The sequence below is a fragment of the Buteo buteo genome, chromosome 5, assembly GCF_964188355.1.
Source record: "Buteo buteo chromosome 5, bButBut1.hap1.1, whole genome shotgun sequence".
Taxonomy (NCBI): domain Eukaryota; kingdom Metazoa; phylum Chordata; class Aves; order Accipitriformes; family Accipitridae; genus Buteo; species Buteo buteo.
This window is the reverse complement of record NC_134175.1, coordinates 43,690,287-43,716,793: the sequence shown is the minus strand read 5'-3', so window position 1 is coordinate 43,716,793 and position 26,507 is coordinate 43,690,287. Positions and strand designations below refer to the sequence as shown.

The 26,507-nt window shown below is 49.8% G+C and overlaps 2 protein-coding genes across 6 annotated transcripts in view; one reads left to right on the top strand and one right to left on the bottom strand.

The window, feature by feature from the left end:
• The first annotated feature begins 328 nt into the window (after positions 1–328).
• STEAP3 (STEAP3 metalloreductase) lies at positions 329–25,441 on the top strand. Of its 5 annotated transcripts, none has more exons than XM_075028860.1 (6): positions 411–455; positions 9,909–9,959; positions 12,268–12,751; positions 13,216–13,743; positions 15,339–15,503; positions 21,938–25,438. In XM_075028860.1, the coding sequence occupies exons 3-6, from the start codon at positions 12,269–12,271 to the stop codon at positions 22,226–22,228; spliced, it is 1,467 nt and encodes a 488-aa protein (XP_074884961.1). In that variant the 5' UTR covers positions 411–455; positions 9,909–9,959; position 12,268; the 3' UTR covers positions 22,229–25,438. The 5 variants fall into 5 exon arrangements, with proteins under 5 accessions (XP_074884960.1, XP_074884964.1, XP_074884961.1 ...); XM_075028861.1 differs by lacking the exon at positions 411–455 and adding an exon at positions 5,161–6,305; XM_075028859.1 differs by lacking the exon at positions 9,909–9,959 and having other exon boundaries at positions 329–455; positions 21,938–25,437.
• Positions 1,511–26,507, bottom strand: part of C5H2orf76 (chromosome 5 C2orf76 homolog) — a 42,835-nt gene continuing 17,838 nt past the window's right edge. The window contains exon 6 of the mRNA XM_075028864.1: positions 1,511–3,022. Coding sequence (XP_074884965.1) covers positions 2,898–3,022 — 125 coding nt within the window. The 3' untranslated portion in view covers positions 1,511–2,897. The remainder of the gene's footprint in view (positions 3,023–26,507) is intronic.

The window sequence follows — 26,507 nt, the reverse complement described above, 5'->3', positions numbered from 1 at the left end:
ATTAAGGTCTAGCCTTCGACTCCTGCCCGTAACGGGCACCACGTCTGCTGCAGCCCCCAGAGCGATGCCCTCCCCTCCCTCTGCATTTCACCTCGGCGTGGCAACGCCACCCGGGGGGGGGGAACAGCGGGGAGCGGGGCCAGGGCTGGAGGGTTCACCGCTCCCAAACCCTCGCCCCTGGGCCGGGCAGTGCCGGGCCATGGGGTGAGCCTGGCTGTGCCGAACCGGGCCGGGCCGGGCTGTGCCGAGCCGGGCCGGGTTATGCCAAGCCGTGGCGTGCCATGCCGTGCTGGGCCATGGGGTGAGCCGTGCCGTTCCGTGCCGTTCCGTGCCGTTCCGTGCCGTTCCGCCCGGCGGGGACATGGGCAGGAGGGCGGAGCCCGCGGCCTGACATCACCGCTCCCCGCCTCACCGCTCCCGGACGGCTCCGCTCGCCCTCCCGCCGCCGCGCAGAGGTGAGCACCGCGGCGGGGGGGGTGGGGGGGGACACACGGGCACAGCGGGATTCGCCCTTGCGGGGACGTACGCGGCGCGGCGGGGCTGCCGCACGATGGGGGGCGGGGGGGGGGGTGGCGGCGGTGGCGGGGCTCGAACCTGCGGCGTCGGGGCGCGGCGGGGCTGGGGAGAGGGGGCAGGACCCGCCCCGCGCTCCGCTCCGCGCCGGGGCTCGGGCAGCGGGGTCCGGCGGTGACAGCGGCCCCCGCGGCGGTCTCGGCCGTGGCCGCCTCGGGGCGAGTGTTGGGTTTGGGGCCGGGGCCAGGTCCCGGCTAGAAATTTGCGAGAGGGGCCGGTGTGTCCCAAATCCGGGTGATCCCTAGGGAGAGGGCGGCGGGATGCTCGTCCCCGGGGCTGCGAGGAGGGGTGTCCGCTGGAAGCGCTTTGCCGTGGCTGCCGGACGCGTCCCTGCGGGTTCGGGAAACTCCGCCGGCACCGGGCACAAAGCGGGCTGAAACGGGGCGGTTTGGGCTGTCGGACGCAGACGGGCGGTGCGGTCCTCTGGAGCGCGGTGGGGGGTGAGGTGTCGGCGGGGGCACAAGTCGGGTTGTGTCCCTCGGAGAGCGGGTTCGCTTCTTCGTTCTCAGCTCGCCAAATGCTTTGAGGAGATGAGTGGCTTCTTCCAGGCGGGGAGAAATCAGCACCGAGATATAAAAAATCTTGGGGAAAATCTTGGCTAGGGCCCACGGTCCCTCAGGGGCGAGCGGGGAGCGGCCGTGTGGTTTCTGTACCGACGTAGGGGCTTATAAAAGATACCAGGGTTGGGTGCTCTATGGGGGGGACTCCAGCGTCTCATCTGTGTCCGAGTAACAGAGGAGGAAAGCTGTGAAGGAATTGGAGAGGTGACTTTGTGGTAGGACCATCGCGCAGGTGATGTGACCTGGGGTGGGACCGTCCCTGTCCTGAGACCCCGGCCAGGGTGTAACGTCTGCCCGGGGGTGCGCGGGGCTGCGACGGCCCCTTTGCCGAACAACAGGGAGCGTTTGTGTTTGTAATGCCCGCAGCCCCTGTGCCGAGCGGGGGATAGACGGGTACTGAAGACCCCAAATCATTTCCCTTGCTATAGTCCAAATAAAACTAACTCAGGGAAAATTGCCTCCTGTGGCAAGAAACCAAAACTGAGAGACAGCGGGAGAGGAAGGCCATCGCCTACAGCATCAATACTCCTGTGGGCTGAGGAGATGGAGGACTAACAAGATTTAAATACTACATCAAGCTTAAGTTTTCTCCTCTTTTAAAATCACATTTGCTATGAAACAAATGTACAGTAATACAAGATCCCATAGTCACTGCGCATATTTGATTTCCTCCATAATTGTAAAGAAGAACACATTGATGACTCAACAAGTCCTTGTTTAAAAAAACCACACCAAACCCCAGGAAAACATGCTTTTTGAAAGCATAAGAAATTTTTTTGTTTGCTTTGCTTTTTATTTTTGGTTTGTTTTGCTTTTTATTGTTAGGAACTATGCTTTGACTGTGGCCTTGTAACATCACACCCATAAATAGAAGCAGGTTTAGATTCAGGGGAAACACGTTTTTTCCGATGGTGGAAGGAGTAGGCCAGCCAGGCCTACTCTATCAAGAGGTGGGAAAGGCACTGGCAGCTGTGTTAAGAGATACCACATACCAAGAATTAAAACCCACCGGTTTGTTATCTCTAAGTTTGCCATCACTGACTAGAATTAGCTTTTTGTTAAACCCACGATGGAGGCAAATGCTAATTCTTTCCAAATTTTAAGTTACTGCTTATTCATAGGGTAGTTTTCCCTGCAGACCTACAGTGGCTTAAGCAGCTTCCCATCTTCATCTAAGTTTAAGTGAAATGTAGCTCAACTGAAAGCAAAAAACATTTTGAAAGCACATCGGTGACGTGGGAGCTTACGTCCCATTTCCAAAAGCCCTTAGGCACTTCCGGGCCTAAATCATTTGAACATTTCAAAAATTTTGCCCAGGGTTTAAGGAACTGAGACAGAAATTACTCCCATCCTTTTTCCAGGTTCTCAGATTTTCAGTGGGTCTCTCTAAAGCCTTGACTGTGATAACACTTGCATATGCATTTCCATTTAGTTATATGCCTACACCACTGTAGTCTTTGGAAAAAATGTCCTAAGAGCTCCCCACAGACCGTAGGCTTCAAGAATCAGCGTCTGTAGATAACGTGTCCACCACTAGAGTATGCCGATAGCAACTACTGACCATGTGCAAGCACTAACAGATACGAACATGCATTGCTTCAGGTACTTAGAATAAATCAACTTCTCACTGCGAGGGTGTCCTTGCCAAAGGTGGGTGTGGGAGGCAGTGCTCCAGTAGAACTGGCTTTAAAAAACGCGTTAATGCCCCCAGGAATATAGTGTGCTTAGGCAAAACAAGTGCTATATTAACAAGGCAGCGTGAAGTCATCGTCCTTCCATGGTCCTTTCCTGGTGAAGCCGCCTGCTGCCTTCCCTTGCTTCTCCTCCAGCTCTTCCCAGGTCAGTAACGCTCCCTCTTCTTCCTCCTTTCTGGTTGGTCTCATCACCTGCTTGAAGGAATGAAGAAAAATAAAGAGAAATGTAAAATAGATGGCCAGAATGGCACACATACACCAAGACGTTAGTAGCTCAGTGTCCCTCAAGAGAAGGGACCAGATGAATTCGCCTCCCTGGGCTGACCAGCGAGACCCCTGCCAGTGCCAGGGAAAAGGTGAAGCGAGCTGGCTCTGCTCTCCGGCACGTCGGACCAAAGGCACGTTTCTGCCAGACACAGGCAAACAACGAAGGGTGGGAAGGGGAAGGCAGAGTGCTGTGGGTCCCAGCATCTCAGGGCAGTAAGTTGACTGACTTTCAGTGGAAAGGATCTCTCTCCCACCCATCTCCCACCCATCTGGATCACCGAACAGGACCACCTGGACAGCCGGTTGCATTTGCCCCATCTCTCCCAGTAGCTTCCCAGGAGCTGCTGGGAGAGGCAGAAGAGGCAGAACGTGGCCCTGCGTGAGCTTCGTTGCCTTTCCTGGGCAGAGCACCCCGTTTTCGCTGCTGTGCTTATTCAGGGCTGGCTCAGAGCTACCTCTGGGCGCTGTGTGCCATGCCTGTGCTCCCAGGGAGGAAAGCCAGAGATCAGCAGGAGCCCCTGCCATCGGTTGTGTCTTCCCTCCACCCCACGCTGCCTCCCAGGCCATCTTCTCCCCCCATGTGGTCCTGTGCATCCTCTGAGTCACCGGGAGAGAGGCAAAATCAGAAAGGCGAGGGAGTGCTGATCTTGGAGACCCTTCTAACAGGCACTGCAGGATGGGAGTAGCCAATCCAAATATTTTCATGCGCACACAGTGCAATTCCTCTGCATCTTTCCTGGAATGAAATAAAGAGGTTTTAAACAGTCGGAGCCTGCCAGCTCCCTGTGGTGACTGCTGAAGTCAGGTCTCACCATCTCCGAAGCCCTCGAGCTCCCAGCAGAATGGCACGCACTGCCCGGAGAAGAGCGGAAGAGATTTTCCCCATCTCGGTTCAGGCAGGAGCACCTCCTCCCATCGTGTCTGGCCGCAGGGCATTATTAGATCTACCTGAGAAGCTTCCACCATCTGGGCTTTTGGCTGCTTCCCCGCTCTCCCCGCACTTCGGGGAGGGGAGGGCTCAGAAATGGGTGAGTCACTGTGAAATAGTCATTAACTTGGTAAGAGCAGCAAGAGAATTAAGACCCCAAGAGAAGCCACATAAGACATAAGTACGGCACCTGGAGTTGTTGTAAACCACCCCTTTATGTCACTTAAGAACTGTGAGATGATAAGAAGGGAAAATAACCTTCTTACTCCGAGACACAGCAGCCAGATAAAGTCCTGTGTGCTATGTCAGCATCCACACTGTTCTAGCAAAACCCCGTCTTGCTTCAGGTCTGTGCTCTCCATGGTCTCACGATGAAACCTCCGGGCTTCCCAGGCTTTCAGATTCCCATTTTATGAAGTTTTATTACAGGACAGGTCCTTCTCAGGCCTCTCTCGTTTCTCTATCGACACAGCAGGCACGGGCAGGAAAATCTTTTTGCAGAAGAGCAGAGGAAGCTCTTCAGACGAGGACTTTGCTGCAGAGAAGTGGTACTGCAAAGGGGGGCCACTTGCCTTTGGAGACAAATTTGGGAGATGAGAGTTTGGGGCTATCTATGGCAGAACCTGTTGGTAACTGTGCTTAAAAGTACATAGTTTTGATGAAAAGAACAGGCCAAAAATTCATTTTCCAGTTCCATATCGTAGGCGGGTGATTTTTCTGCTCAGCATTAACGTTGCCCATTTAACCTTGGGAAGGGAAATTGTGCCTGCGAAGTGACCACCGGCTGACGTATTTCTATAGGAAAACTGTAACCAAAATGTCTGAGCTTGTGTGGGAAAAAGAGACTATTTTGCCCCGGTGAGAAATTCCGGTAGCTCGCTCTCCTCTGCTTTCCCCTGTTTTGAAAGATGTTTTGGAATTTTGGTCATGGTGAAGAACATCTCGTGGTCAGGGACATGCCTTTGGCTTCACCGCTGGCTTCCAAAAACAACATCCGCAATATTTATCAATGTTTAAACCGGAGGGTGTACGGAGTGGGGAGGGTCAGTGCCTGTCAGCCCATGTTTTCATTAGCGGGTGATGGAGTAGGGAGGCACGTACTGAATTTGTAGGTGACACTGAGCTGGGAGGGACTGGAAACATTTTAGAGGAGAGGCTAAGAATTGAAGATTGTGACAAATTGGAAAGCTGGTCTAAAAAACCCAGGGCACGTGTTGTGCCCTGTGTGGTAGGACCAACTGACCGTGTGGACACCGGGTGAGTGACCAGCCAGGCAGCGGCCGTGGGGAACCAGAGGATGGGGTGATGGGCACCGTGGTCCGTGAGTCAACAGTGTCACGCAGTTGTGCAAAAGCAAACAGGCTGCTGGGGTGTGGAAAGAGAAGTGGCACATTGGGGAAGCGATGTCTCTGCTCTGGCCGGTGCCTTTTAGGGGCTCGATTGGAAAATGCAGTTGTGTGCGTCCTCCAAGAAAAATGAGAGCGAGGAAGAGAGGCTGAGTGGTCGGACTCTCAGCAAATAACAGCTCTGAGGAAAGTTGGGTTTCATTCGTGCAGGAAAAACCGAAGGGAGATGTGAAACCTGTTCTCAAAATGCAGAATGTGTCTGCAGAGAAGGAGAGGGCAAATCATCTGCCGTGTCCTTTGGGGGTAAAACAGGAAGCGGTGAGGTTAATTGGATCGAGAGACAGAGGGGAGAAAGCTGGGCTCTGCAGGAGCTTATGGAAGCGGTTTTAACAGATAAACGCCTGATAAATGAGATAATCAAATAAACACCTGCCCTGGGGCAGGAGGAGGGACGAGGACCTGTGAATGCAAAGTGCAGTGGGGTGGAGAGTGGTGGCAGGGGGACATGCAGCGACCCCAGGAGTCCGTGGCAAGTCTGGGGTCACAGCAACCCCAGGAGCCCACGGCAGGTTTGGGGTCACAGCAACCCCAGGAGCCCACGGCAGGTTTGGGGTCAAGCAGCCCCGCAGGCCCCACAGCAGGTTTGGGGTCACAGCAACCCCAGGAGCCCACAGCAGGTCTGTGCCCACCATGTCGCAGGGGTCAGCCTCAGCACCCAGGGGTGCCTGCCGGGGGTAGGACCATCTCCCCCAGGGCAGGTCCCTGTCCCACCTCCCCAGCCCGTCAGTACAGCCGCAGGGTGAGGAGCCCCCCGTTGCCCATCAGCGCTCCCTGCCCCGTGTGCCCCGTGGACACGGACGAAGGGGCCGAAGGACGGCTGCGGGGGGAACCCGGCTCCTGGTGTTTCCTCATCCTGATGGCCTGGCTGGCGTCCCAGGTAGGTTTGCAACATGGCTTTTCTGGCTGAAGTAATACCGAAGGTGATTTATTCCCTTTGCCAGTTCCTGGTTTGCGCCGTTGGAGAGTTAACTCTGCTTTGGAAGGAGAAAGAGGGAAAGGGACAGCAAGCCTGGTTTCGCCCCTTCCTTCCCTCGCCTGCAGAGCAGAGGGGTTATTTCCAGTCAGCCTGGGCAGGACTGAAAGGTCTGAAATGTGGACCAGAGCCGGGGTTAAAGCGGCTTTGGATAAGCCCTTTTCTTAATTAAATCTGTTCCAGTCCCAACAGGTACATGGTACTGGCTTCGCTGTGCTCCTCGGAGGGACGCTCCGGGTGTGGGAAAGAGACTTAAATGTTTTCTTTTCCCTGGTAGCAAAATGGCTGTAGCCAAAACGTGAGTATTTCTGCTCACAGCAAGATCTGAACGGAGACTTCAGGTGCTGAATGCTCCTCTCTGGGGCTTCTCGAGGGTTAATGCAGCAGGAGATGCCAGCAAGCACGGCTGGGGCTCTGCAAACAGAAGCTGTAGGGCTTCAGCTTCATGGTTCAAAGGTCCCTCCCTGTAGATTGAAAGGCCCCTGGGGGCAGAGATCACCCCTGTCCCTCCGGGGTGTGTGTTTGTGGGACCATGCTCCGTGGAGCTGGCAGAATCCAAAGGGACCGTCCCGGTGCAGAAAGTGGGACATTCCTCTGCAATGACTTGACCAAGGGCTCTGCTACATCACTTGATTCCTCCTGTGGCTTGCTGGTCTTTCAACTCACATGCTCATTAGGGGATGTAGATAATAATCATGTGCTTTATCTCTAATAACACCCAGCGCAGAAGCCGAAGCACAGAGCATGCTCTGTGATGACCTGCACCGTGTTGAATCCACAATTACATGAGACTCAGTTGTGGTCAGTCTAAACAAAACCTGACCTCAGGACAAGACACAAAAGCAGTTGTTTTAGCCAAGGGACTGCTGGCTCGGACTCTGTATGTGAGGCTGAGCTGAGAGATGAGCTTTTGTGCAAACAGGAACCGGTTCGGTTGCACTGGACAGGACCATTACTTGGAGCTTCTTATGAGATTGCTGCCCTGTTCTTCGGCACAGTTTGACTCAGCAATATGTTTAAGACATTACTTTTTTATTAGAGTTACTGTAAAACTAAGTTGTCTTTTATCTGATAAATCTGAATACCAAGGCAGTGAAACAGGTCTTGATTTTTCTGGCCAGAACTGAAGTGGAGTTCGTGCCTTGCCACCACAGGTCCATCCTTCTTCAGGGTTTGCAAATCAAACACCTCCAGACTGCGAGTTACGGGAACCAGCTAGGCTATCCTCCTGTACCAGAGGAATTGAAAGGGGCCTGAAAAGATGGTCTCGTTGTTAAAGACGTGGTCAAGGATATCTGGGTCTTCCCAGGCAAACTCGCTGGAGTCCCGTTATCATTAGTATCTCAGTCCCCCACGTCTGTCGAAAGAGGATAACGACTGAGCCGGCTCCCCATTAACGGTGGGGGATGATCTGCGTGGCAGGTTGACTCTGCTGTGAGCTCAGAGACACCTGAGTGGGCTCCTGCAGCCCAGCTCCATCCAGAACGGCAGTCCTGCTGCAAAACCTGAGCGAGGCTGCTCCGTGTGGGCGGAGAGGCAGAAAAACCTTGTTTGCCTGGCACTGAGCCTAAGCTAACAGCCTCTGCCAAGCCTCAAGTGCAAAATACATCGAATTATCCATGTTTTTCTTCTGTGAGAGCCCCTCTCTCCCTCTGCCTCGGCAACAGAGATTTGACTGCTTCATTTCACCCAGTTTTTGTCTGTCTCATCCCATTCTTTGGGGCAGGAGTACCTTCCAGCCAGTTTTGGTAGGGTGCCTGGCAGAGCGGAGTTCCCCGTCTTGCTCATTGCCCATCGCTGCAATTGTCCTGCAAATAATAGCAGTAATTGCAATGCAGTCGTGAACTGCACAGAGGAACAAGCGTGCTAGAGCTGGACATAGCATCCCCACGCAGTGATATAAGGGTGTCATTAATAGTCTAGCTGAAGGGCAGCTTTACATTGTATTAGGTATTTTAATTAGGGAGCTGCTTCCTGGTTAGGATTGAAGGTAGTTTACTTCCACCGGGCTGTGCTTTAAATCATCTTGTAGCTTCCCTGGTAAGAAACCGATCTCCTTGAATTGCACGTGTCATAACTCAGCAGGGGTGCAGTTTCCTTGATAGGGAAGATCAATAAATAAGGTTTATCTAAGGCTGCAGCACACTAAAGATGTGTCCGAATGCCGTGGTATTCACTCTTGGCCTCCTCTGCCTCCGAGTGACTCCGTAGCATCCTGGCCACGGTGCTTGGCACTGACTTGGGTTTGGATGGGTTGACCTTGCCGTGAAGAATTAGCTTTGGGAAGGAGAGTTTTAAGCAGGGAACACATTGTCCATAGGTGCAGAAAAAGCAGCGCGGACATGGTAAGTCAGGGACGAGGGGAGAGGGGGGTGGTCTGCGTGCTCCGCAGAGATACAGAAGTGAAAAAAACTGTCACCTAATCAGACACTCCATTTCCAGGCATCTGTTAGGCAGAGACCACAGCGTTTTTCTCGGCAAAATGTGTTTACGCTGCAAGAGGGATTTTCTCCTCGTTCCTCGGGAGGATTTCGGTGCGTGGCAGCGACAGCGACGTGACCGCGGTGGCAGACAGCAGCCGGCCGGGGGGACCGAGCCGCCGTCCCACCGAGGGCTGTGCAGCAGCGACGGGTCCTGCTCCAAAGCCCCAACAGTCAGGGCACGACTGAAATAATCACACCCAAACCCACAGAAAAGATTTTGAGGCTTCTTACTTTTTAACTATTCTGCTGACTTCAAAGGCCATGTAGTTGTCATCCTTTTTAATCAAAATAACTGGAGACAGCAAAGCTGTTTATCTCCAAACATTGCTAACATCTCTCTACATGTTCAGTGGCAGTTACAGGACAGAGAAAACACACTACAAGAAAATTTGCTTGCAGCAAAATTCACGTCCCTGTAGGAGCACGGAGAGAGCTTCTGAGGTGCTTTAGATTGATTATAAAATGAGTCTGCGGGTAACAACCGCTTTGTCACCCTGGATGTTGATTTCTCTCCCCTTGGCTGAGAGCCAGAGATGCCTCTCTCTATTTCGGGATAACATTTTGTGCGTACAGGTGGTGGAAAAGGGGCAGGGGGGGGAAGACGAAAGCAAGCTCATTAGGCTGAACAATAGCATTGGCCCTAGAACAAATAGTTCTGGCCATGAATAAATTTAGGTGAAGCAAGAAGGTTTCTAAGAAGGAAAGCAGTGAGCTTTTGATAAAGCACCCGATAAGAAGGGGCCAGGAAAAAAAGCCAACATCTTTTCAGATAGAGCTGCTTTACTTTACACTCGGGGTTTTGCAGCACAGCCGGTTGTGGACAAAGAGGACTGGTGTTTCCATATTGCTCTCCAGCATTCGCATTGACCTGAGCTCCGCTCGTGAGGTTGCTCTTCACCTTGAGAAATCCTGGGTGTTCCCTTCTACCTCCTCACCCATGTGTTTCTTTTCCAAGCTGACAGTCCTTGACATCTCTGTCTTTCCCTATGGCCCTTTTCTAAGTTTATTCCCTTTTTTTTTGCAGTGGAGTGAGCAGAACTGCAGTGTGCTGTTCAATCTGTGGATTTATACAGTGGTACAGTAGTGTTTTCTGTGTTGTTTTGTACGCCTTTCCCACTAATTCCTGCATGAAACATCCTAGTGACTGTGATACACATGGAATATACCTAAGGCAGGGGTGTGCGCACAGGCAGCAGCCTGGGTTAACCCAGCTGACACAGCCAGCATCACCAAATCAGCCTTGCGGCACACAAACCCTTCTGCAAGTCTGGAACAGAAGCAGAAACCTTCAGAGTGAAGTATGAGTTATTCCATGTTTAACAGGACTCTCTTACTCACCTAGAGCATGAAAGAAAGTCTACGTGATATGTGGGCAGCAGAGGAAAGGTGTTATTAAAGGGGAGAAATCAGCATGCCTTTCTTTGGCACTTGTTTCTTCCTGAGAGCACGTTTTCCACGTGAACACGCTTCTTTGGTCTCTGGGACAAGATGGGCTTGGGGAGAGATGGGGAGAGCAGACAGACCTCTGCCATAGAGACAGTATTGTCACTGAAGCCGTGATTTTTTTATATCCAGGACAGTGAATTACAGTTTCAAGGTCCATCTGCTGAACGTGTTTTGGAGGCTTTCCATGAGGAGCAGGGCTGAGAGATCGTGGTTGCTGTGTGAGAGAGCTTCTCCCCCAGCAACTCAGGTTCTGTTTGATGTGTGCCTGCCGGGGAGCACCGAGCTGGTATTTTCAGAGTAATGTGACCCTCAGATCATTTTTCTGAGTGGTTTTAACAAATGTACAGCTCATTAAAGTGTACATATATAGTTAGGGGGGTTTATGCCCATAGGCAGCTCTTGCCATGTGTCATTAGTGAATTTCGGTGCTGAGGCACTTTGAATGAGGAGATCCTTCTGCAGATTCTTCACAATACAGAGTGACTGTCCGAAATGATCATCATGCACAAGCTCCATCTTCTTGATATTTACTCCCTTTCCCAGACCACTTATGAGCACATTGAACAACACAGATCCTCAGGGAAATCCCTTGATAACCTATTCCCATTATGAAAACTATTTCTTTCTTCTTACCCTTTGTTTCCCATTGGTAACTATTCATGCAGAAGTGCTCTTCCCCTTTGCACCACTACTGCGCCAATCCCAGAAAAGCCTTGGGTGAAGGACATTTCCAAAAGCCGATGAAAAACACAGCCTGCACCAGGGACCAGGTCACCCCATCAGACTGGTCACCTTCACTTTGAAAGAACTTGACTAGCTATAAGGCAAGACCTTACTTTGCCGAATGAACTTTGCCAAAACCAAGTTGTCTCAGTCCCCAGTACATCATGAGTTTGTTAATTATGGTCTTTATTATAATCTCACCGGTGCGCCCAATACAAAAGCCAGATGTCCTGGTGTATAAGTTCCCTGCGCCACCTCCTGGGCCCTTTAAAAATCTGCCCTTAAGGAATCTGCCATTCCTTAAGGGTAAATTTGCCATTCCTTAAGTCGGGAGGCAGATTTGAGGCGCGGCGGCACAGCCGGTGAGCAGCCTGGCAGTTCCCTGCCTGAGTTTCTTCTGACCTCCAGGGCCGAGTGGTGTGCTGCCTGTGAATTTATTGATCTGCTTAAAACCTCTCCGTGGCCTCAATATCTAATCTGTTACGGAGAGCAGAGTGTTACAGGGCAAAATTCATTAAGGTTTGTAAAGCTCATCAAGATCTTTCATGAGCAAATCCCATCATGTTTTAATATATTTTTTAAATGTCACGAGTAAGTTCTCATTACTCATTGAAGAGCTGAAGCAAACAGTGCTTGCCAGACCCAAATATTGGAACAGGCAAAGGCTGCAACTGTCTTCGTTTACCACTTTTAGGACACTTTCATTTAATCTTAAACTCCTTGCCTTGATTGTGCTCCTGCAAATCAGAAGCACCCCTCTGGCTTTTCCAGCTGTAGGCTCGGGGATCCCCATGGACCCCTGGCCCTGGGCGTTTCAGAAGATGCCTGGTAGCTCCGTGGGGGTCTGAGAGTTGCTGGTCCTGGTCGCTGTTAGCATTGCTCTGGCTTTGCAGTGTGAGATGTCAGCATGAAGAACAGCAAAGGATGGATGAGTGCATCCAGCAGCTGTTGGATCTCACAAACCGGGGAAACCTTCCTAAGACTCTTTGCCTTCCAACCCAGCGTGGTGTTTTGTCCCCCTCCAATGGTGCTTATACATAACTGCACGCTTGCTGGTGGGTTTGGCAGATGGGTCCTGGGCTACTGGGACCAAAACCACATGCGCTTCTGTTCAAGTGGCCGAAGTGGCATTTTTCGCCACGACCGCTGCTGTGGTCGGGGTCTCTGTGAGAGCTTCACAATGAACTTGCATTTCCCCTTGTTTTTCCTGCCAGGATGTCCAGAGGAGACATGGCCAAACCCCTCCTGGGCCATCGGAGCATGGAGGATGACCCCAGCATCACGCCGGCGGCCAGCCGCACCATCGGGGTGCTGGGGAGCGGGGACTTCGCGCGGTCGTTGGCCATCCGCCTGGTGTGCTCCGGGTTCAAGGTGGTGGTCGGCAGCCGCAACCCCAAGCGAAAAGCCGGCCTCTTCCCTTCCGCAGCAGAAGTCACCTTCCAGGCTGAGGCAGTGAAGAAGACAGATGTCATCTTTGTGGCGGTTTTCAGGGAACATTACTCCACCCTCTGTGACCTGGCTGACGTGCTGGTGGGCAAGATCCTGGTGGATGTGAGTAACAACATCGAGATCAACCATCACAAAGAATCCAACGCCGAGTACTTGGCTTCCCTCTTCCCAGCCTGCACCGTGGTCAAGGGTTTTAACGTGGTTTCTGCGTGGACGCTGCAGTCCGGTGCCAGGGATGGAAATAAGCAGGTATTGTTTTCTTCTGACAAGGGCCAAATCCCAACTGTTTCAGCAGCAGAGGTCTGGCAGCATCAGCAAATGGCCTTAGGCTCCAGGAGAAGGGGTCTGAGTGCTGGCCATGGCATTCAGAGACCACCCCATAGCTTCTGCATTTCTTTGCTCAGAAATGAAGTACCCTCACTTACTTCACACTTTGTAGTCCTTGGAGCCTCTGCCTAAGTGAAAAGTATTATTTAATTGTCTGTTTAGCTAAATACAGCCAGTAAAACAAACTGGTGGTGCACACATGAAAGGAAACTTGTCCAGGAGAGAGGTCTTTGGCAGCCATGGTAAATCCCCGTCAGAAAGCCTGCCAGGAAACACGATGCTCAGTGGAATAACGCAGGCTCCCTTTAGCACAGCATCCCTCCCAACGCACTCGTTCCCAGCAGCCTGATCTCTCTGCCATGCCTGTATCTTTCTGTTCGTTGCAGGTTCTGATTTGCTCAAATAACCAAGAAGCCAAGCGCACCATAGCAGAAATTGCTCAAGTCATGGGATTCACTCCTGTGGACATGGGCTGCATGTCGTCAGCCCGTGAGATCGAGAACATTCCCCTGCACCTCTTGCCAGCCTGGAAAATCCCCATCTTTTTGGCTCTGGGGCTCTTTCTTTGCTTCTTCACTTACAACCTGATCCGGCAGGTCATCCACCCTTACATCAGGGAGCAGAAGAACAAGTTGTACAAGATCCCCATCGAGGTGGTCAACACGACGCTGCCTTGCGTGGCCTACGTCATGCTGTCTCTCGTCTACCTGCCCGGGGTGCTGGCAGCCTGCTCGCAGCTCTACTATGGCACCAAATACAGGCGCTTTCCAGATTGGCTCGACCAGTGGCTCCAGCACCGAAAGCAGATTGGTCTCCTCAGCTTCTTCTGCGCGGCTTTGCACGCCATGTACAGCCTCTGCCTGCCCATGCGCCGCTCCCACCGCTACCAGTTAATCGAGACGGCCGTCAAGCAGGTAATGCGGCTACTCCTCAGGTCAGCACCTGTACTAATCTTCTACACACATCCAGATGTTGGGTAGCGGGCTTAATACCTTGGCTTTTGCATTCATTTTCCAAAGCAACTGCGGGACAGTGGGAATAAGCTGTTATCCGTACGAGCGCTTCCTCCACGGGGCAGCTGTGCTCCATCCCCATACCAGGCGTGCACCCTTCCGCACCGAGAACCCGTAAACGCAGGGTGTTGCCCATGTATTTACTGCCAGGGCTAGGATCAAACTCCCCTGTGCCATTGCTCCCCAGAAGCACAGACAAGCCTTTGAAACCAGCCTTGCCTGGCACCTGCCGTGTCTGAGATGAGGGCAGAGGCAAGAAAAATGCTAGGAGGGGAGAAATCCAGTGGTGGAGGGAGTGGAGTTCCCCTCACCTTTTCTCCCTAGATTTTGGGAGATCCCTGTTTGCTCACACTGCCGTTCACAGTAGGTGCCTGCTGGAGTAACCAAGTCGTAACTTGGAGGGGGCTGTTTTGCAGAAGGTGTGTCCTCATCACAATGTGCCTCCAGGTGTTTTAACAAAATGATGGTGAAGAACTGCTCATAGTCTAAGAGAACGAGGAAATGGAAAAGGACTTTATTGCCTTAGAGACCCTCAGCAGTGTTTATCCAGTGTGAGATTGCTACCTTCAGGCAATTCAGCCAGCTCTCTAACTCGGCAGTGCCATGGGAAAACGTGACTCTGCCCTTCTCCGGCCCCTGGCTTCTCGCTGTTCCACCCCGCTCCCTCCTGGGATGGCACAAACTTTGTGCAGTTGAGTGGGGAACCCGATCAAGGAGTCGCCCCGCAACCAGTCTGCTTCCTGCGCTGGGATATTCACCCGAGCGTTTCCGAACGCTTGTCCCAACAGAGTGGAGGGAAGGGGCCGCGGGCGCAGAGGGGAGCAGGATGGCTGGTTTCGGCAGCAGCGCCTGTTCAGAGCAACCATCAGACAATATCCCCAGCCTCTCAGCTCCAGTCTTGAGCAGGTCCTTCTCGATTGCCACAGTCGCACATTAATCTCAGGCAAGCATCCTGTGTTCATTTCCCCTCTACCTCCTGTTTTCTAGCAACATCTTTGTTTAGTAAATTAAACCCATTTAATGGGCTAAAGAGGACAGTTCTAAATGTTCCTCTTTGCCATGCAGCATAAAACCCATCTTCCCTTCCATTAGCATGAACAATTTCCCCCCTAAATGCACTTAAAACAAAGGTTATTAGGAGACTACTGCATATTCAAGCATCTGTATTTGTTTTCATGGCTTTAAACTGACTTCTCATTCTAATTATCTTTCCAAATGTGACTTTGGGGCTTGCTGCTGTGGTTACGGGCTGCGGGAGCTGGGAGCATTCAGCAGTTCTTCCCAGCAGTCTTCAAATCAGATCTAGCTTTGGCCAAATGGCAGTGGGATAAAAGAGCATTTCCACACCTCCCACATAGGCAAATAGTGCTGAAGGTGTGAATAGGACCCAGTGTTCATCCAGGAAACCTGCTTCCAGAACCAGAACAAATACAGCTAAAATTCAGTTCCTCTATTCCTAAGCGCCCCGTTTTAACAAACCTTCATTGTCATACCAGGCTGTGGAGAAGAAGATGAATATCTGGGTAGAGGAGGAAGTCTGGAGGATGGAGATTTATATCTCTGTTGGAATAATTGCCCTGGGCTTGCTGTCGTTACTTGCCATCACTTCACTTCCATCCATCGCAAACTCTCTCAACTGGAGGGAATTCAGTTTCATTCAGGTAAAGTTGACATTTGCCGATGCCAGAGGGTGATTTTGCAGTCAGAGTCAGGCCCTCGCGCAGACCACAGAGGGCAGAGGTTGACCTGCCGTCCCAGCGCATCCCTGCTCCGGCACGGCAATTGCAAGCTGCGCACCGGTGTCGGGGCAAACCCTGCCACTCCACACCTCCCCGTGCACCCCAGAGCCATGGACCCCCTGCCCGGGAGGTGACACCGAGCGGCGATGGCTGGGCAGCGGGATGTGGTGTGTCCCGGAGGGCTGTGCTGCTCCCACGCAGGGCTCACCCGGTCCGTGGAGGGTCCTGCTGTCTCAGGGGGAAGGGAAAATGTAATGTGTCATGGGCATCCACGTGAGGATTAGCGGCAGGCTTTGCAGGAGGGAGTCTTTAACGTCTTGGCTGAGATTCTTTCTCACCCTGCATTTAGCAGCATTAGTTACAGATCCTGAGAAAAAATCCAGCCTGGGCTTTGCCTGCGTGACACCCCTCTGCAGAGTCCTTTCCCCCCTCAATTGGTGCCCGGGAGCAGCAGGGCCGTTCGCAGCTAAAAAACTCCTCAAGTCACACAAGGTAGAAAGGCAGAAAGCCTTGGGGTCGTTTAGAGAGGGCAGGGTTGTTCGCTTCTGTGGGCAAGATCCCCCTTGGAGCCGGTCGTGTGTCAGTCGTGCACGACACGTCGGAGCTGCTGCGGGGAGTTTGCAGCATCCACGACGTCTCGGGGACGATGCGGGGAGTTTGCACCAGGCTGTGGAAGGCAGGCAAAGCTGCCACGGAGACAGCTGGCTGCGGGACACAGATCTGCCCTTGCGTTTCAGGGAGAGTGAGCTTCTGAAAAGGAAAGCACCTGGGAGGACAGTGCAGGGGAAGGTCAGGTTTAGCAGAGCTTGCATGCACCCAAATATTCAATAGACAGGTTCAAAAAGGCTTAGACTGGTCTGTAATGCTAGAGCCCAAGAAGCACAGAGAACTGGGTATAATTTCAATCAAAAGTCGACGTCTGATTCTAAAAAGTGAATTAGGAATATAGTTTTTCTCTCTCCAAAGTCATTCAGTGGTTTAGGAGCCTTCTTCCCCCTTGCAGCCATGTCCAAGCACCAAGGGCCAAATTCCCCTAGTGACCCGAGTCTACCATGTGGGACATTCACAAACCCCGACCTCGGGGGCTGCAGCGTTCTCAGGGATGCGCTTGGAGCCAGGCTTAGGGCTAACGAACGGGGACAGCAGGGAATGAACCTTCAAGTATTCCCTGCACATTAGAGCTGATTTTGAGGCCAAATTCCACTCACCACGTCATTACTGTATCCCACAGCCCTGAACCCCCTTGTTACTTGTGTATCCTACATCGCCGCTGCTTAGCATGCACCAGGCTTCGAGTCCGGCTGCAGTGACCCACGGGGCGCCCCAACACGCGTGAGCCCCTGTGGGACCCCATCCCCCTGCATCTTCCCCGCAGACCCTCCCCATGCATCACACTGGTACACGTCTAACCCTTCGAAAGGGGAGGGCAGCGTTCGGGGATGTGGAGGTGAATATCTTACCACCCAGCCTCTCCTGTTGAAGCTCTTCAGCAGCATATAAATAATTCAATATTCATCAGAGCAGGAGTTTGAAGCCTGCTCCCCCGCTTCCCCCGCAAGTGCCCCGATCACCAAATGAGCAAGTCAGTTTGTCTTTTCTTCTCTTGCTGGACTAGTAAGTAATTATTTACACTGAGTAGAAGAGCCTCACCAGGAGAGCTTGACCCCAAGAGATTGTCCCTCGGGGAGAAGGGAGACCCAGCGTTAAACCTCGCTTTCAGATCGGACAATGGGAGCATATTAGTTCTCGCCACCATGTCTCGGGGCAGGGCTGCAGCCGCTGGGATGTTGGGTAAATTGATCCTGGCTTAGGCATCTCATACCAGGAATCCCAAACGAAGGGAATTATCTCCCTGCAGCCTGGAAGGAAGCTTCAAACCCCCTTGCATTTCCCTTTGGCTCCCCAGGCAGCCTGGCAGCTCTCCTGGAGGGTGCTGGCGTTATGTCATGTACTATATACGTTGTCACGGCAGGCACTGCTGCCGTCTCCTACCAGTCCATGTAACACAACTGTCGCATCTGCCCTTTGGGACCCCTTCCCACATCTTTCTAAGGGTATATCGGCGGCGCTGGGGCCAGACAAATACGTGATGGTCGGCTCCAAAATAGCTCTTGGCTGCCCCGCACGGGAACTGGCTGGCTTAGTTCATGGAAAGATACTCACACCTATTTCTGTCCGCATGGGATAAAGCGTGACAGTGTGACACGAGCTCCCAGCTGGTCACGTGCAGGAGAGGCTCAGCTGGTATTTGTGTCCTACTGTGGAAATATCATGTAAAAAGAGCAGGTTACAGATCTCTTAGTATGTTAGCTTCCGGTTTTGGTTGGTTTTTTTTTTTAATGAGGACTCTTTTAAATGATTTGCTCTTCAATAAGTTGGTGATGCCTTTCTTGAGGAAATTAAGAGCAGGTACAGCTACTGCTCCCAGGCTCCCGAGGTTAACATTCACATAGCACAATGTGATCCTCCCTGAATTAATGCACAGCGGCACAATGTAAATACAAGGGGTGAAGTGTGAGGCTGCTTTCTCAAATGGTCAAGATGTCTAGCACTTGACCCTTTTACAGCGCGTCAGGGGCATCGTGGCTTCCCATGCCTGGGAAAAGTGAAAGAGAGGGAAAATGCAGAGCACAGCCGCCCTAGTCAGACGTCTCCCAGAAAATGCAGCAATTCATTGCCAGCTCAGTTGAACTGGCTGGTGTGTCTGAGAGTCGCTGTATCAAAAGCCACATTTGGGAAAGGGCTGGGGCTTGTTACAAATTCAGGAGCCACTTTAGTCCCCTCCTTACCCAGAGCTTCCCAAGTCTGACATTTTCCAGCAGCAGTGTGTGCATCTGTATTAATGTCATGGGATACTGCCACACTCTTAAAATACATATCTGTTCCCTGATGGGCCAAAAATCCTATATTTGGATTGTTGCTAAGGTTTTAGGAAAAAACCAGTTAATTTTTGTAGTAGTTCCTGCACATATACAAATTGAAATTATAGTTAAGTTGAATACACAGTTCCCCTGTATGTCCAGTTTTGATTAACTGAATGTGCAGGATCTAGACACTGGATAACAGGAGTGATTCCTATGTAATTCAACTTTTAGTAGACATTTTTAATGTTCCCCAGTGATTTACAAATCAACTCTAATTGGCTGAGAAGTAAAAATGTGTATGATTGCCTTTACCTTCCCATCCTGAGAAGTCCTCCTGGAATTTGAAGGTTGAATTGACCTGGTTTCTTTCTTAGCTCAGGTATCACAAGATATAAAGAATGTGTCATCAGACCTTTTCTAACCCTCCTGTCAATGAAGTGTGAGCCAGAGCCGCTTCCATGGAACTAATGACTTCACGGGACTGACGGCAGCAGAAGTCAGAAACATATTTAGGTCAGGAAGGGGCTATTTGCTTTGCGCGCTGCCCAGACATTTCTAAATGAGCCACATGCGACTGAATCGCCTTTGCTGATGTATTACAGGGAGCCTTGCAAACACCACCACGAGACGGGGGAGATATAAGAGTTAGTACAGAACAGAAAATATATGCAAAGACTGCATTAGGAAGTTACCATCTTCATACAGCCATCTTTCAGAGGGCTGTAACACCTTACATGGATGGTAGCACCACGTTCCCCATGCTATGACAGTGCAAAAGAAAACCCTGCCACTGTTTAAAACAAAAAACGTTTCATAGCCAGAAACTCCACTGAGAGGATAAACGAGAGCACAGCTTCAAAACTCAGTGTGATATCAGGGCTAAGCACGTTGGCAAATCAGCCCCCGTAGGGCGCTCAGCAGGCTCTGCATTGTCCTATACTGAGTACATATTATATTGAGCTGTATATACCGAGCCAAGCTGCGATCAGCAAAACTTTTGGGTTTTGTGCACTTACAGACCAACCTGTACCCAGCTGACAGCTTGTCTGGTGGGTGCAGCCAGGGGGCCAGCAGCAGCATTGGGACCCCCCCAGACACCCCCTGCTCTCACCAGACAGCCCCTCATTTGTCTGACGAGCGGATCACCCCATTGCTGCTGTCTGAGGAACTGCCAGCGCTGTTTCCAGCCACCGGCGGTTTATCCACGCGTTTTTTTGCCAATTAGCTTTTTTGTTTCATGTGCCCCGCTGTCCGCACACAAAGGTGGGTCACTGAGCGCCTGTGATGGTTTGTCACCTTTTGTCCTATTAATTTGCACTCCTACTCTCTCCCAGTACCAGCAGCAGTTGAAAGAGAAACTGTAGAGGAACAAACTAATTATCTCCAGCTCCGACATCTCCGCCCTGCATACAGCCCTGCTGGGGCTGACTCTGAAAGCACCCTCTGCCCAGGGCAGAAAGTATCTGCTGCCCTTGGACTTCACTCTGTCCCCTTTTCCCCCTGCCCCGCTTTACATCTCTGCTCTGCCCGATGAGTCTCAAGCTGGTACGTCCAACCTTTTGCCACCCAGGGATTTTTTTGCCTGTTGGAGAGAAGCTCAGAGTCGATAAATAATAGGTGAGCTATGCGTCAGGTCCCGCTGTTAGGTTCAACTGTGATCATGGCATAGTGCAGCAAACTCCTCCTTAATTTTCCAAGTGAAACCAATCTTGACCCTGTTCAGGTTTGCTGCTTGTTACCACTTTGGTATAGGAATCGGACATGGCTTCTGGTAAGAAGGACGGCTGTTCCTGGAAGAAAGGACGGGTGCGGGGATGCATGCAGGACTGAGGTTCATTTCACAGGTCTGCTCCTGACTCGTGGCACAACCTCGAGTAATGCTCAGCTGTAACACAGAGAAGACCCTACCTTGGCAGGGGGTCATACGGGTGAAATCTTGGCAGGACTTGGTGACACCCACATGACTTGCCTGATAGGTGCTGTAAAAGTGAAGTACCTAGATCTGGTAGCATGTTTTAGAGCTCTCCTTCCCTTCCCTGCCCAGTCCTCTCAGCTGCCTAAATTATTAGCTCTGAAACTTAGAGGAATCTTGGTCTAGTTTGTTGGTAACAATATGGTAAATTTTTTAAAGTTGTCTGGGTTTTTAAATAGTTTCCCAGCAATCAAAAATAGGAAGGGATGCTTTGAATTGAGTAGTTTTCCAGCTGAGATTATTTTTTCCAAGAGAGAATGTCACCGACTTCCTCCTGTCTTGCCCTGGCCCCTTATTTCCCTGCTGTGTCCTCTTCTCTGGGCATACCTTCAGGAAGACTGTGTTTCTTGCTGATCTCTTGACTAGCTGCACCAAGCCAGATATTTTGACTTGTAAAGGTTTCCTTCCCTAAGTTAGGGACATCAGCAGCAAAATTTTCCCTGTCTAGGCATCTTGAAATTTGGTTGTTATTGCAAGCTTAGACCGAGGATTCAAAGTAGGGCAGCAGAGCAATATGCTACACTCGTGCTTTTCTTTGAAAATACAGCAGCAGAGGCTTGTACTTGAGATGCCTTTGGGAGCGAGCCCCCGGCTCTTGCTGAGTGCCAGTGGGCAGCGGGAGCTGGCAAACTCGGGAGCCACCACCTCTGATGCTGGCTGGAAACCACTGGTGAGGGGACCAGCTTAAAACCCCTCTTGAGAGCAACCCTCAGAGGGAGCTGGAAATATTCGGGCAAAATGTTGTGTCTGTGGGTGCTTGGGAGCCGTGATCTCAGCTGAAAATGGGGGAAGTTCTTGCCTGCAGAATAGGGCCTGAGTTCTTACTGCCTCCCTGAGTGGATAAAGGGCTCTTGACTCCCCATTTCAAGGAATTAGCCCATCGTAAAGCCTGACGGTCTGGCTCACGAACCAACACAGATCTCTAGGAGAGAGGAGGAAACCCTTCAGGGCTGTTGCTCACCTCAGAACAGAGCACTTCTGTCTCCACAATCTCATTTTCCTGTAGATGACAGCAGTTACCCGAAGGTGTCTTTGTTCTGCGTGAAGCTACAGCTTCACCGACTTCTGACGGTGCCAACTGCTGGTCCAGAGCCACGATGCTGATGCTTCACCGGTCAGCAGCCTCTTGCCAGCCACGGACCAGCAGGCAGCGGAGCTGGCCCCTGCGGCTCGGGAGGAGCGTTGGTGAGCTGCCCGCGGTTACGTGCTCGGCAGGGGCTGGGGGCTGCTGCTTCGCACAGAGGCAGGAGCCCACCTCTCAGCCGAGTTGGCAGCATCTTCTGGGAAGCTCCTGCTGAGTTTCTAATATCACACTTAACCTCTGATTAGAAAAAGAAAAATGCAGTCTGGCACGCTACCTAGGAAAGGCTTTCAGTCACGTTTTATTCTGTCCAAGAAACGCAGGAATACTCATTGCTTTCTCTGTGCTATGTACACTTACAAAACAGTGTAAAAAAATATAGGAAAATAGCCAGGCACAAGGTCCTCTGCTAACCGGCGTGTGTTTCTCTTCCTTTTAGTCCACCCTGGGATTTATTGCCTTGGTAATCAGCACTCTGCACACACTCACATATGGATGGTCAAGGGCCTTCGATGAGAACCAGTACAAGTTCTACCTGCCTCCCACCTACACCCTCACGCTGCTCGTCCCATGTACTGTGATCCTAGCAAAAGTCATCTTCAGTTTGCCCTGCATCCAGCAAAGACTTCTCCGAATCAGGAGGGGCTGGGAGAAGGGAAGATACGTGAAGTTTGTCCTGCCCAGTGCAACAGGGGAATATTCAAGCGGGGAGACCTCTAGCAATGTCTAACAGAGCCCCGGCTGTGACAGAGGATTTCAAAGCACTATCAACATTTCTATAAAGGTGTTTCTTTTTCTTAAATATATGTATGTTTTGGTATAATTGTATTGTGGGTAAATAATAAAATTTGGTGACTTTAGAAAATGGATGACCACGAAACTGGTTTAGACAGTAGTAGTTAAATTGTATTGCTGATTTGCTAGGACAATTATTGCCTTAAAAATGACTGTGAAAGCTGAGCTAGCAGCACTAATATACCTGGGAAACTGATGGACTCTGTTAGTCAGCTCAGTCACTTGAGGTGCTGGCTGGCAGGCTCCCTGGACCAGTACTTCTCGGTTGCTTCCCTAGCTGCTCTCATAAATTCCAATGCCTTTTTTTTTTTTTTAAATACGAAGTAGCACAGATTTTCTGGGGTTTATGACAGCAAAGATATCCTGCCTCTTGAGTGTCTGGATCAGTCAAGGCAGTGAGGTTTAGAAAGATGAATTGTCCCTGGTTTTGGTCTCCTCAGTGAACTCAATGGACAAGTAAGAACAGCAATATCCACATCATGTAGAGTCTGCAGATTTTACTAAAAGCACCCAAACCTAACAGCAAGTCCAAGTATCCCTGTTCTCTCAAATACAGACAGCACTTCTGGTCTGGTAAGCTGTGCCTGGTGCATGTTTATATACTATAGAAATAAAGCACCTTTTCAAGCAGTATAAAAGCATTTGAAGAGATAGATGTCCCTAACAACACACATCTGGTCTCCACCGCTGGCTCTGAGATGACCAGTGCTGCTGCTGCATGTTCTCTGTTTTACTAAACCAAAGTTTCAAGCAATATTTGATGGAAATAGAGCAAAAATAATTATTGGAAAGACCTGCTGCTTCACAAAATTAGATGGAGAAAACCAAGGCCTTCCAGCTGGCCTTACGTCAAATAAGGTGAAGCTTTTAGAAATCACTGTCACCTGAACATGCCCATTTATGCAGACAAAACAGCAGCTTCAAATGGTCTTGCAAATTGATCAGTGAGTCTTGACCACAACATGAAAATACAGCAATTGTACGTTTTGAGCACAGTCCTTCATTGCTTTGCAACTTAAAAAGTCACTTGCTAGATCACAAAGCAGGTACCAAATGCTCTTCTGACTTCACACCCGCTTTGGACAAGGTACAGGGCAATGAAGATTTCTGTCCTAATTTCATTTTCCACCTGTCACTTTCTATCCCTTCAAGCTCTTGCTCTTTATCAGAATAATTCTTTAGGTTTTGGACATCCAAATCGCCAAACAGAGAATGGACAGCCATTCACAAAAGTTCATTTAAAAGCAAGCAATCAGGATGACACAAGAAGACTACCTCAGTAACGTCAGATACAAGGACATGGCTAGAATAGTCTCATTTTCTTACAGTTAAAACACCATTCATTGTTCAGTGTTGCTTTCAAAAACAGCTGTCAGCATCAAATGAGGTACAGTTTGTGGGACAAGAAAGTACTTGTTACTAGACCAGTTAATATGAAAGTACTTGTTACTAGACCAGTTAATATAAATGGGGGGTGGAAATTATAAACTTTGGAGCGCATAAGCCCTTCTACAAGCCAACATTGCTTCTGTAACCTGGATGTTTTCTACACAGAGAAACTTAACAATTCCCTGTTTAGCCTCAAATAACTACAATGAGTAATATTCTCCAAATATTATTGCTCACGGTGCCAGTGATGATATTGAGGGATTTCAGTTCTTGCCTAAGGCTTACAGTGAAGTTTCCAAACGCCACTTCTTTTCACTGAATGGAAAGAAATCAGCATGAGGGAAATGCCTAGATTTCACAATCAGCTGATTTTTTTGTGTGTGTGGTTTTTTTGGCAACACAGGGAAGGTACCATTCTTTCCCACTGTCCCCTTCAGAAAGCTGTGGTTATTCAGGTTTCCCAATGCACCTCTGCAACCTAGCCCAAATCAGCACCTGATCAAATCACTCACCAAGCAGATTGATTACCCAGCACTATTTATTTGTGGTTGAATAGTAGATCAAGTTTCCACATGGATTTGAACAGTTTCACCTGAGTATAATTCCACCTACTCCAGTTTAACTCATCCTCGAGGGAAAACTGGATTCAGCAAGCCTGTTCTTTTAGTCTTCTCTTCCATTTCTTTATCAAGCAAAGTCAACATAAAAGCACCAGTTTACATGTTTTCTGGTTACAATAGTGTACTCCAATGCCTCTTTTTCCCACCTAAGCTTCTTTTCATATCTTTAGGTCAGGCAAGACTACTGCCTAGTAACAAAAGAAAAAAAAAGGATTAAGAGGCAGGGAAAGAACATTACACAGGCTTGCAGGCTTTGTCTTCAAGGGGAAAGGTGTGGTTTTATTGTGAGTTGCTGCAAGGTTAAAGACTCACCTTTCTGCCCAGCAGAAGTAAGGTTTGCACCTTTGCTTTGTTTACATGACTTTCATGCCCACACACCCTTTCCCATCGACGGCAAAGTGACAGGTTTCATGAGCAGAAGCAGAGTCAGGCACCCGGACCTACCTGAGGAGCTGGCTCCATTAGTGAGTCAGCATGGTACTTTTCATATGGACACAAGCCCAGAAGGACAGACAAGCCAGCTCAAAATCCCCACAGCTACTGCAGCTCCACAGCATCTAAAAAAAGGCTAGGCAAGTGTCTCCAGGTAACGCCTGTGCCAACATACTGTCCAGCCAGTCACCATCCCCTTTAAAGACTGAAACCAATTCCTATAAATGCAGAACAACATTTCAGATGGTCCCTTCTGTAGGCATCTGGTCCTTAAAACCTTTGACACAAGAGTCTGAGTAATTTCTTCTGATTCTGGAATGCTGAAAAGTAGTTTGAGGAATGTTTCAATTATCTTTTCCCTACGCATTTTTTTATGTGGATAGGGGGTTCAGTGAGGTTAGCTTAAAATTTACCAATTAACTGGTTTTGTACTTGGAGTTTCTCTCTCTCTCTGTATATATGTACACACACACATATATATATTAATGCAGAATATATAGCTGGAATGTAAATTCTTTATATTTTTATTTTCTGCATTGCCTACTATGTGCCTCTGGGATATGTAAGAACCAACTGAAAAGCTGTAAGAGTAAGGCCAGTTTTAATCACTGGCATCTGTACTTATATAAAAGATATTCTGAACACGTCTATATAATTATATCAGAACTTGTTTGAGTCTTTTTTCCTCTCCTCCCCCTAAACAATACCATTACTTTAATGGCGGTAGTAGTGTGATTATCTAGAATTTAACCACTAGGAAATAAAACCCACTATAGCCAGCAGCTGGTAGAGTCTCTTTATCAACATAGTAAGTGAAAATGATCATTGCTGAGACCCATGGTGCCAGGGCCTCAACTCCAGAGTTGTTGTGCATGTTGGAGGGCACAAGTGTGTACAGACATATGTTTTGGTACAAGAGACTAGTGATATTACACAGCATGTGTAGCACAGGATCAAAAAAGCTTAATTCACTAATAAAAGGTGCTGTTGATACAGAGTTCAGGAAGAGGGAGTTCCAGATGAGGTTTTATGGGACTGGAAAGAAAAAGGGAATTTTAATACTATCAATTTGTTCTAGAAGTGGCATGCCAGATCAACCAACTTCTGGATCTGCGGTGCTGCATTTTAATGAGCTAATTTGTAAGTTGATTTTAATGAGTTCATTTAAATTCCTGTGCTGAAGATTAACCTCTGCAGGTACAGTTCTCTCACTCCTTCTGTTTTATAATACAAGGCTTTTAACAGTGCAATTGGTTTCTTGCTCTTCAGGGATTTACTTACAAAGTGATATATCAAACTCAGTTAAATCTTTAGGGGGATGCACTTGCTTCAGCACCTCTATGCAATATATTTCCTCCAGTCTCTCCAAGATAGCCAGTGCAGCTGCATGACCTGCTACAATCAGCAACAAAAGTCTGGTGTTACATCCTTGAGCTCAAAATTTCAGGCACTGAGCAAGCGGGATCTGTGGACTGTGCCTCAGGTTTGAGGAACGAGATTCATTACACTAGGATAGTTTTCTTTTATCTGTTTATTGTGCCTTAATAAGCAGCATCAGTTTTGCAGAATTTCTGCATGAGGTTTTTTAGTGCAGCAGGACTTTCATAATCAAAGACTAAAAATAACCGTTTTGTGTGGCCAGTCAGGAGGATCATATATTACAAGCCATAGTATTACTGGAACCTTTCAAAGGCTTAAAGTGGCACTACTGCAGTCCTCCTAGAAAGATAATCTGCTTTAGCTTTAGAAACCTCAGCACTGGAGGAACCACTA